At 41.6% G+C, this 11,135-nt stretch overlaps 2 protein-coding genes across 2 annotated transcripts in view; one reads left to right on the forward strand and one right to left on the reverse strand.

Annotated features, from left to right (window-relative positions):
• Positions 1 to 2,934: 2,934 nt before the first annotated feature.
• Positions 2,935 to 5,494, forward strand: LOC133476100 (L-rhamnose-binding lectin SML-like). The gene is made up of 9 exons (XM_061769323.1): positions 2,935 to 3,058; positions 3,476 to 3,508; positions 3,597 to 3,665; positions 3,771 to 3,906; positions 4,150 to 4,259; positions 4,326 to 4,370; positions 4,467 to 4,599; positions 5,204 to 5,307; positions 5,413 to 5,494. Coding segments are annotated over exons 1-9 (666 nt in total). The 5' UTR covers positions 2,935 to 3,024; the 3' UTR covers positions 5,415 to 5,494.
• A 3,044-nt stretch (positions 5,495 to 8,538) lies between these two features.
• Positions 8,539 to 11,135, reverse strand: part of LOC133465380 (uncharacterized) — a 43,963-nt gene continuing 41,366 nt past the window's right edge. Inside the window, exons 20-28 of the mRNA XM_061748132.1 lie at positions 10,982 to 11,039; positions 10,519 to 10,551; positions 10,362 to 10,430; positions 10,121 to 10,256; positions 9,768 to 9,877; positions 9,657 to 9,701; positions 9,424 to 9,556; positions 8,725 to 8,828; positions 8,539 to 8,625 (exon numbers count right to left, since the gene is read on the reverse strand). Of these exons, the coding sequence (XP_061604116.1) occupies positions 8,624 to 8,625; positions 8,725 to 8,828; positions 9,424 to 9,556; positions 9,657 to 9,701; positions 9,768 to 9,877; positions 10,121 to 10,256; positions 10,362 to 10,430; positions 10,519 to 10,551; positions 10,982 to 11,039 (690 nt within the window). The 3' untranslated portion in view covers positions 8,539 to 8,623. The remainder of the gene's footprint in view (positions 8,626 to 8,724; positions 8,829 to 9,423; positions 9,557 to 9,656; positions 9,702 to 9,767; positions 9,878 to 10,120; positions 10,257 to 10,361; positions 10,431 to 10,518; positions 10,552 to 10,981; positions 11,040 to 11,135) is intronic.

Raw genomic sequence — 11,135 nt, forward strand, 5'->3', positions numbered from 1 at the left:
AGACGTTGAGCTAATATTCAAACAACCATACACACCTACGGACAATTCGAGACCCCTTTCCCACTGGCGGCGATATCGCCGTGACTCTCAAGACTGAATCCAAAATATTGCTTGCGCTCTCACCAAGAAGACGTCTCTTGAGACTTCGGGAGACAAGGTGACAACCAATTCACTCACCAGCATCCCCGGATAGTTTCCAGGAGACGCAAGTCACCATGTGGTGTTTATTTGATTTCGGGCACTTTTGATTTTAATTTTTCTCAAAAATAAAATGTCACAAAAACTATATATGCCGACCTTACCTTAATTGGCATCTTTCTATGAGTCAGAATCTGTTCATGTCCATATATATTGATTTAAGATTTTTTATTTTTTTTATTTTGTCTTTTTGACAGATACCCTAGAGAAATGTCATAACCGCCACAATGGCATCTTGATTAAAAATTTATTCATCTTGTGATGTAATGACATGTGATGGTAATGACATTTCAAAGTTTTTAGCTAACTGTGCTATGCTGGTAGAGTTAGCGTAAATGTTTCTTTTAGCTAGCTAGTCCTGTACAACATTTTTATATGATTATCAAGTTTTTACAGGAAAATATTTAAACATATTAACACTACAAATCATTTCGTAATGACATGCAATAAAAATATTATGTGACTTAAAGGTACAAATGAGGAAAAAACTTCCTCTTCCAGTTATCGAAATGTCTGACTTCTTTCTGCCCTAGCATGTGCTTGAGTGACGAGACAAAATGACACAGGGAATTCAATAATCAGATTTTGAATAAACTTTATTGATCTGAAATGGTCAATGTGGCGGTACTCACAGCAACTTTAAGGGACAGACATATTATAGTAAAAATAAAAGACAGAAATGGAAATGTTTTTTATGTACGATGAGAAATCATTAATTCTATTATATTTGAAGGAATTTATGGTAAAAGTTACACCCTTTTAGCATTTTTTTGGTAGAAAGATAGAGCTTCATATATCCAAACCCTGTGCTAGGTACAGGGTGAAAACTGTAAAATACTACCATAAAACCACTCAAAAAATGTCCAAATATACTAATTTTAACATGCAATTTTAAACAACAATTATAATCAGGCACGCCCACTGCTGGTTATTGAAAAAATCTATTTAAATATTTTTTCTTCAAATTTTACATCAAGGACACAAAAAGCCCCGTAATAAAAAAAAAAAAAAAACACCTGTCTAGTCTCCAGGGGCCTCATGTACAAAAGGTGCGTACGCACAAAAACGTGGCGTACATTCCTTTTCATGGCAAAGTTCAGACTTATCAAGAGTGACATGACCGTGGAAATGTGCGGCGCCTCACGCCAACTGCATGGCTGGCGTACGCACGTTTCTGCAGCTTTTGGTGCTTTGGCGACACTTAGAGGTGCTGATGGGAAACTGTTACCATAAATCTGCACACCAGAGACACATGAATAATTAGCACTGATGAACAATTCATACCCGACAACATTTGATTTCAACAATGCAATTGAGACAAGGACTGAGAATTCAGTGTAGTGTAGGTTTTGTTATATACACATTTGTTATGAGTTCTAAGAGGGTAAGAGAGCAGCTGAATCTCTTGCTCATTTTCCTTTTTTTCCTTTTTTTCTGATCACGCAGAGATCGGCATTTCAGGTGCAGGGTTCATTTAAATATGATTTGCATATTCAAATGTGGGCGTGGACAGGGAGGAGTCGGCTACTCCAACATGTGCGCTCATTTCCACGTTGATTGGAATGTACTTAAGGAAATGTGCTTGGATTCATGAGTACGCAGAGTTTCATCCATCCATCCATTTTCTGAGCCGCTTCTCCTCACTAGGGTCGCGGGCGTGCTGGAGCCTATCCCAGCTGTCATCGGGCAGGAGGCGGGGTACACCATTAACTGGTTGCCAGCCAATCGCAGGGCACATAGAAACAAACAACCATTCGCACTCACTGTCATGCCTACGGGCAATTTAGAGTCTCCAATTAATGCATGTTTTGGGGATGTGGGAGGAAACCGGAGTGCCCGGAGAAAACCCACGCAGGCACGGGGAGAACATCCAAACTCCACACAGGCGGGGCCGGGGATTGAACCCGGGTCCTCAGAACTGTGAGGCTGACGCTCTAACCAGTCGCCCACCGTGCCGCGCAGAGTTTCATACATCGGAATATTTTTGTGCGTACCACATTTGCTGGATTTGAGCGTACGCCATGTTTTAGGAGGAAATCCACGCAAGTCTTTGTACATGAGGCCCCTGGACTTGTTTTGCGATACCAAAGGGATTGTTTTGGGGTGGCTTTGGCTCAGTAGGTAGAAGAGGTTCGAATCCCTGCTACGACTGTCCACATGTCGAAATGTCCTAGTGCAAGACACCGAACCCGAATTTGCTCCCAGTGGGCCTGGCAGCGCCTCGCATGGCAGCAGTCGCCCATTGGTTTATGAATGTGAGACTTTGTAAAGCGCTTTGGGCACTGTGATGATGTCGATAAAGTGCTATATAAGTGCAGTCTATTTACCATTTACCACTAAGACATCAAATAAACAATTTTTTTTTTATGCATCTCAAGATTCAAATTAACCTTGCTGGTTGCATTCCTTAACCAAAGAGCATTGACGTCCGTGTTATTGGGAACAAAATTAGGGGCGGCTGGCTTGACTGCTACTTTACGAGTGGAGGCTGGCTTGACTGCAGTCATTCGGAGGCCCTGCATAGCAATCAACAACAACAAAAAAAAGAAAAATAAAGTAAAAATGGTTAAATTAATTTTATCATCATGATCACTATTGATAAATGGCTCCTCCAGGATTTACTGTATATATTGTGACTGTCACTCTACTGTAAAATAAATGCATCCATTACAGACTTTATTGAAGACATGCATGCTGCAATTAAGGCTGACGCGGTGAGGGGGCGTGGCTTTTGATAAGCAGCTTGGGTGGAACCCTTGCAGTCATTATAAAAACGTCCGATCCTCCTTTGAACAGCGTTAGTGCTACCGACCGCATCGTCTAAACATGTTCTCCTGCTTCACACTTCGCTCAGTGCTGCGTGAGTATTCACTTTTGAACTAAATCTGTTCCAACTTCCAAGGCAGTTGTTGAGAAGAAGAAGAAGAAGAAGAAGGGGGGGGGGGGGAATCTTAGTAAAAAAAAAAAAAACAATAATCTGGATGTGGCTAAATTTAGGTTTTTGAAGCTCTGTAGCTTCATAATCTATAGCTTACCCTAACGTCTTGTCTTCCCATGCAAATCACTTGTCTCGCCAGTGTAAGTACGACCCTGAGCAAAATAAATGCACTGAATGAAATGATCCAGAAAATTAAATCTATTAATCTCGTCAAAATGACAAATCTAGCAGGTTGTTGTTCATGATAAACACCACCCAGCCACAAATGAGTAGAACTAATTCAGTCAAAAATGCCGGTGGCCACAATTTTGTCACTCTAAATTGCTGTTTATTTTCCAGTGCTGGCAGCAACTTGTTTGCTCCTCACAGCAGGTGACTATTGAAGTTCATGTCCAACATATACATGCAGTACATTTCCTTGTTTAACTCCCTATTCATACAATGGCATTTCTTTCCGCAGTTGTTGATTCTGCAGAGCAAGTGACCACCTGTGATTGGTACCCTTTGAGCATCCATCGCCTATACTGTGGTAAGAGTTCAGCCTTTTGTCTTTTACAGTGCATTTCAATCACAAGACCTTCACTGACTGAAATTGCAAATGGTGGCACATTTAATTGCTGTCTCTTACTTGCAGAACATGGAGTGATCAGCGTGGACCAAGCTTTGTATGGTCGCACAAGCGCTCTGCTCTGTGCTGACGGCAACCCTCCGCAGCACCTGGCTAACTTGCAGTGTGCTCGCCAAGGCACCGTGGACAACCTTAAGACAAAGTACATGCGTTGGGCTTATTTGGCAAGCATTAACTGTAAACCTGGTTTTGGTTTAAATGTGGCTGCATTTAACAGTGAAGGCATTTTAAGTCTAACTTATTGGTATTAGAAACCTGACTGACTAGAACAGCCGAAGAATGATGTCAGATCAATTGAGCATGGTAATGGCTTATAAAAACTGAGCATGTAAGCTGTGGTTTGTATAACACTGCCTTGTTTCTTCATGCCATTATTTGTCTGCAGTTGCAATGGAAAGACATCGTGTGAATTGATCATGGAGGATTTCCGCACTCCTGATCCCTGCGCTGGCACTGTGAAATATTTGCAGACAAACTTCACCTGCTTGCCTGCAAGTATGTCACCGGCGTCATGGAAAAAGAAATGTACAAGTTAATATCTAATATGCTTTTCATTTACAGTTACTGTGGTGGCGTGTGAGTCGTCAGAGGCACATTTGTATTGTGGTGAGACTGAACTTTTTGATCAATGCCTATTGTAGTTGGATGTTTTGACTCTACACTTTTATTTTTTTTCTCATCTCCCCACTCATTTTGATGCAGAATTAGGACGTACTATTTTGGTCTACGGTGCTGATTACGGACGCCGTGACCGGACCACATGCACATACAGACGGCCCCTGAGCCAGATAGAAAATACAGAATGCCTGCACCCAACTGACATTGTCTCCAGAAGGTATTGTAGCACACTTGGAAAGAAATGCCAGCCTGTTTTCGACAACTTGGTGGGGCTTTGCAATTGGTAGAAAATGAACTGGAACAGTTTTCATGTTGATTGCGGCTCGCATGGTGCAGATTTAAGAACGTCTTCCTCAATCAACGGTTCGAATCTTTGTTCAGCCTTACCTGTGTGGGTATTACCTAGGGATGCTACCTTATTGGGTTAATAGACTCTAAATTGTCCACAGGTGTGAATGCTGGGATAGCTCACCCTTTCACCTGAACAGGATGAGTGCAGTTTGTTTGTTGCAGAACTGTTTATGCACTTTGCTATAAACAGGTGGCATGTGGTCCAAGGAAGATCACATTACCATTTTGGCTAAACATGCAGATTGAGTAGTCTATTGTTGCTTGGGTCAGTTGCCAACCTGATTCAGATGACTGTTTCCTGTGTGCAGCAGTCACGTTTGAACAATTTTTAATCAGCATTGCTCCCACCTGTAGGAATAGAGTAAAACTGTCATGCTGTTGATTTTAGGATCATTTAAAAATGTTTTAATGACAATTCTTGACAGTTGCAATTATGTGTAGTTTTAGCAAAACTAAGCCTTTGTTCATAGGTGCGATGGGAAAACCAGCTGCAAGATAACAGCCAGCAACGCAGTATTTGGAGACCCTTGTAAAGGCACCTACAAGTACTTGGAGGTTGCTTACACATGTACATGTAAGTAGTTGGTACTATATTTTGCATTACAAGATGCTTTTAAAATAACAATCAATCTGAAACTTTTTTTGAGTGCACAAAACATTTGACTTGTTCTTTTTGCAGAGCCTGGTAATAAGCCCTCCAAAAGTAGTCCTGTCATCATTTGAGTCTATTGTTTCAATAAACTGATCAAATGAGTGTCAAACATCACTGTACTTTTTCAACTGAAGAAACAGCTTTTTTTTTTTTTTTTTTTTTCTTCTCTTCCCTTCCTGATTTATCAAACTCACAGCTTCACTGGGAAACTTTTACTTGAACATTTGTAAAGGCACACCTTACTAAATAAAGGTTGACAGTGCTGCATTAAGTCAAAGGAAGTCTGTAGACTTGAGACTGGATTGTCTCGAGGCACAGATCTGGGAAAGGGTACAAACTATTTGTAACTGAAAGTTTTGAACCACCTTTTGGGGCTCTTCAAAATTTTAAAACTTTTATTCCAATGATACACGAGTTTAATTGTCTGTTGCTAAAGTAAAAGTTACTGTGAGACGTACGCTGTCAACAAACAAATCTCAGCACTCAGTACAACTAAGCTTGTGCACGAAACAGGTTTTTTTTTTTTTTTTTTTTTTTTTTGTTTAGAAAATGGTTATTTTAACATGCCAAAAACAATTTAGTGATCTGGTGAATTACAACCTCAATTCCAATGAAGTTGGGATGTTGTTAAATATAAATAAAAACAATGATTTGGAAATCATCTACAACCTATATTTAATTGAATACACTACAAAGACAAGATATTTTATATTCAAACTGATAAACTTTGTTTTTAGCAAATCATTAACTTAGAATTTTATGGCTGCAACATGTTCCAAAAAAGCTGGGACAGGGTCATGTTTACCACTGTTACATCACCTTTTCTTTTAACAACATTCAATAAATGTTTGGGAACTGAGGACACTAATTGTTGAAGCTTTGTAGGTGGAATTCTTTCCCATTCTTGCTTGATGTACAGCTTCAGCTGTTCAAAAGTCCGGGGTCTCCGTTGTCATATTTTACGCTTCATAATGTGCTGCACATTTTCAATGGGAGACAGGTCTGAACTGCAGGCAGGCCAGTCAAGTACCTGCAGTCTTTTACTACGAAGCCACACTCTTGTAACACGTGCAGAATGTGGTTTGGCATTGTCTTGCTGAAATAAGCATGGGTGTCCATGAAAAAGACGTTGCTTGGATGGCAGCATATGTTTCTCCAAAACCTGTATGTACCTTCCAGCATTAATGGTGCCTTCACAGATCTGTAAGTTACCCATGCCATTGGCACTAAATCAGCCCCATACAGTCACAGATGCTGGCTTTTCAACTTAGCGTCCATAACAGTCCGGATGGTTCTTTTCCTCTTTGGCCCGGAGGACACGATGTCCACAATTTCCAAAAAAATTTGAAATGTGGACTCGTGGTACCACAGAACACTTTTCCATTTTGCATCAGTCCATCTTAGATGAGCTCGGGCCCAGAGAAGCCGACGGCGTTTCTGGACATTGTTGATGTTTTTTTGATTTGCTTACGGATGTAGCACCGAACTGTATTGACTGACATTGGTTTTCTGAAGTGTTCCTGAGCCCACATGGTGATATCCTTTACACATTGTCAGTTTTTGATTCAATGCCGCCTGAGGGATCGAAGGTCACGGGGATTCAATGTTGGTTTTCGGCCTTGCCGCTTACATACAGTAATTTCTCCAGATTCTCTGAACCTTTTGATATGGACCGTAGATGATGATGCTCTCCAGGTCGGGGATGAGATCATGCTCCAAGTGGAGGCGTTCAAGTATCTTGGGGTCTTGTTCACGAGTGAGGGAAGAATGGAACGGGAGATCGACAGGCGGTTCGGTGCAGCATCTGCAGTGATGCGGACTTTGTATCGATCCGTTATGGTGAAAGCGCTAAGCCGAAACTCTCGATTTACCGGTCGATCTACGTTCCTACCCTCAGCTCGTGACCGAAAGAACAAGATCCCAGATTGAAGCGGCCGAAATGAGTTTCCTCCGCAGGGTGTCCGGGCTCTCCCTTAAAAATGTGAGAAGCTCGGTCATCCGGGAGGATCTCAGAGTAGAGTCGCTGCTCCTCCACATCGAGAGGATCCAGATGAGGTGGCTGGGACATCTGATTCAGATGCTTCCCTGGTGAGGTGTTTCCGGCCATGTCCCACCGGGAGGAGACCCTAGGGACGACCCAGGACACGCTGGAGTGACTACATCCTTCGGCTGCCCTGGGAACACCTCAGGATCCCCCTGGAAGAGCTGGGTGAAGTGGCTGGGGAGAGGGAATTCTGGGCGTCCCTGCTAAAGCTACTGCACGCGCGACCTGACCTTGGATAAGCGGTAGAAAATGGATGATTTGCAATTCATTTAATTCTGTTTTTATTTACATTTAACACATCCCAACTTCATTGGAATTGTAAAATCCATGATGCACAGAATCCGTAATAGGTGAACCACACTATAACAAGGACTTACTGTCCAAGGATTCCACCCACCACCAGCAATATGTTTCAACTGTTTGAGTTGTAAATACAAACTATGCCTGATAAACTAGTTTACACTTAAGTGCAAGAATACATCACGTGGCATTTGACCCCCTTCCAGTGGCGCTCTGGCTCACGCAGTGCATTACATTTCTGCATCCATAGGAACATAACGCTGTCCCCCAGCACAGAAAATAAGTCGTTAAAAACAAAGCGCAATAGCAGCAGGATCTGTGACGATTGACGCTTTCCAATTAAACAGTTCAAAGGCTGCAGTCTAAACGTGGGGGAAATAAGTTTTTCCTCATGAAAAATTACACACCCCCCCAAAAAAAAAAGATTTTGGTAAAATTCCAGAGCCATATGCAGTTTTTCCCCCCAATCACAAAGGTCTGCTGAAATTAAGTGCAATGTTGCACTAGAATTACACACCCCCCCAACCAGGGAGGAAAAAAAAAAGGTTTAAATTTTTAAAGATCTCCAAAAGGCAGTTAAAAACTTTCAGTTACAAATTGTTTGTACCCTTCCCCAGATCTGTGGCTCGAGTACAGAATTCCTTTCACTTAATGCGGCACTGTCAACCTTCATTTAGTAAGGTGTGCCTTTACAAATGTTCAAGTAAAAGTTTCCCAGTGATTGATAAATCAGGGAGGGGGGGGAAAAAAAAAAAAAAAAAAAAAAAAAAAAAAAAAAAAAAGCCATTTCTTCAGTTGGACAAGTACAGTGATGTTTGACATTTAATGATCAGTTTATTGAAACAACTCAAATTACGATGACAGGACTCCACTTTTGGAGGGCTTATTCCCAGGCTCTGGAAAAATGACAAGAGTCAAAGGTTTTGTGCACTCAAAAAAAAGTTTGTTAATTTTAAAAGCATCTTGTAATGGAAAATATAGTACCAACTACTTACATGTACATGTGTAAGCAACCTCCAAGTACTTGTAGGTGCCTTCACAGGGGTCTCCAAATACTGCGTTGCTGGCTGTTATCTTGCAGCTGGTTTTCCCATTGCACCTATGAACGAAGGTTTCGTTTTGCTAAAACTATTTACACAGATAATTGCAACTGTCAAGTATTTTCAAAAATTATAAAAACAAATCCTAAATCAACAACAGCATGACAGTTTTACTCCATTCCTACAGGTGGGAGCAATGTTGATTAAAAACTGTTCAAAATTGACTGCTGCACACAGGAAACAGTTGTCTGAATCTGATTGGCAACCCAACAGTGACAATAGACTACTCAATCTGCACGTTTACCCAAAATGGTAATGATCTTCCTTGGACCACATGCCACCCGTTTATAGCAAAGTGCATAAACAGTTCTGCAACAAACAAACTGCACTCATCCTGTTCAGGTGAAAGGGTGAGATATCCCAGCATTCACACCTGTGGACAATTTAGAGTCTATTAACCCAATAAGGTAGCATCCCTAGGTAATACCCACACAGGTAAGGCTGAACAAAGATTTGAACCGTTGATTGAGGAAGACTGTCTTAAATCTGCACCATGCGAGCCGCAATCAACATGAAAACTGTTCCAGTCCATTTTCTACCAATTGCAAAGCCCCACCAAGTGGCTGGCATTTCTTTCCAAGTGTGTTACAGTACCTTCTGGAGACAATGTCAGTTGGGTGCAGGCATTCTGTATTTTCTATCTGGCTCAGGGGCCGTCTGTATGTGCACGTGGTCCGGTCACGGCGTCCGTAATCAGCACCGTAGACCAAAATAGTACGTCCTAATTCTGCATCAAAATGAGTGGGGAGATGAGAAAAAAAATAAAAATAAGTGTAGAGTCAAAACATCCAACTACAATAGGCATTGATCAAAAAGTTCAGTCTCACCACAATACAAATGTGCCTCTGACGACTCACACGCCACCACAGTAACTGTAAATTAAAAGCATATTAGATATTAACTTTTACATTTCTTTTTCCATGACGCCGGTGACATACTTGCAGGCAAGCAGGTGAAGTTTGTCTGCAAATATTTCACAGTGCCAGCGCAGGGATCAGGAGTGCGGAAATCCTCCATGATCAATTCACACGATGTCTTTCCATTGCAACTGCAGACAAATAATGGCATGAAGAAACAAGGCAGTGTTATACAAACCCCAGCTTACATGCTCAGTTTTTATAAGCCATTACCATGCTCAATTGATCTGACATCATTCTTCGGCTGTTCTAGTCAGTCAGGTTTCTAATACCAATAAGTTAGACTTAAAATGCCTTCACTGTTAAATGCAGCCACATTTAAACCAAAACCAGGTTTACAGTTAATGCTTGCCAAATAAGCCCAACGCATGTACTTTGTCTTAAGGTTGTCCACGGTGCCTTGGCGAGCACACTGCAAGTTAGCCAGGTGCTGCGGAGGGTTGCCGTCAGCACAGAGCAGAGCGCTTGTGCGACCATACAAAGCTTGGTCCACGCTGATCACTCCATGTTCTGCAAGTAAGAGACAGCAATTAAATGTGCCACCATTTGCAATTTCAGGTAGTGAAGGTCTTGTGATTGAAATGCACTGTAAAAGACAAAAGGCTGAACTCTTACCACAGTATAGGCGATGGATGCTCAAAGGGTACCAATCACAGGTGGTCACTTGCTCTGCAGAATCAACAACTGCGGAAAGAAATGCCATTGTATGAATAGGGAGTTAAACAAGGAAATGTACTGCATGTATATGTTGGACATGAACTTCAATAGTCACCTGCTGTGAGGAGCAAACAAGTTGCTGCCAGCACTGGAAAATAAACAGCAATTTAGAGTGACAAAATTGTGGCCACCGGCATTTTTGACTGAATTAGTTCTACTCATTTGTGGCTGGGTGGTGTTTATCATGAACAACAACCTGCTAGATTTGTCATTTTGACGAGATTAATAGATTTAATTTTCTGGATCATTTCATTCAGTGCATTTATTTTGCTCAGGGTCGTACTTACACTGGCGAGACAAGTGATTTGCATGGGAAGACAAGACGTTAGGGTAAGCTATAGATTATGAAGCTACAGAGCTTCAAAAACCTAATTTAGCCACATCCAGATTATTGTTGGTGATTCTCAAATTTACTAAGATTGCCCCTCCTCCTAATTCTCCTAATTCTTCTTCTTCTTCTTGAACTCAACAACTGCCTTGGAAGTTGGAACAGATTTGTTTCAAAAGTGAATACTCACGCAGCGCTGAGCGAAGTGTAAAGCAGGAGAACATGTTTAGACGATGCGGTCGGTAGCACTAACGCTGTTCAAAGGAGGATCGGACGTTTTTATAATGACTCCAAGGCTTCTACCCAAGCTGCTCATCAAAAGCCACGCCCCCTCACCGTGCCAG

Source organism: Phyllopteryx taeniolatus, chromosome 1 (genome assembly GCF_024500385.1).
Source record: "Phyllopteryx taeniolatus isolate TA_2022b chromosome 1, UOR_Ptae_1.2, whole genome shotgun sequence".
NCBI classification, from domain to species: Eukaryota; Metazoa; Chordata; class Actinopteri; order Syngnathiformes; family Syngnathidae; genus Phyllopteryx; species Phyllopteryx taeniolatus.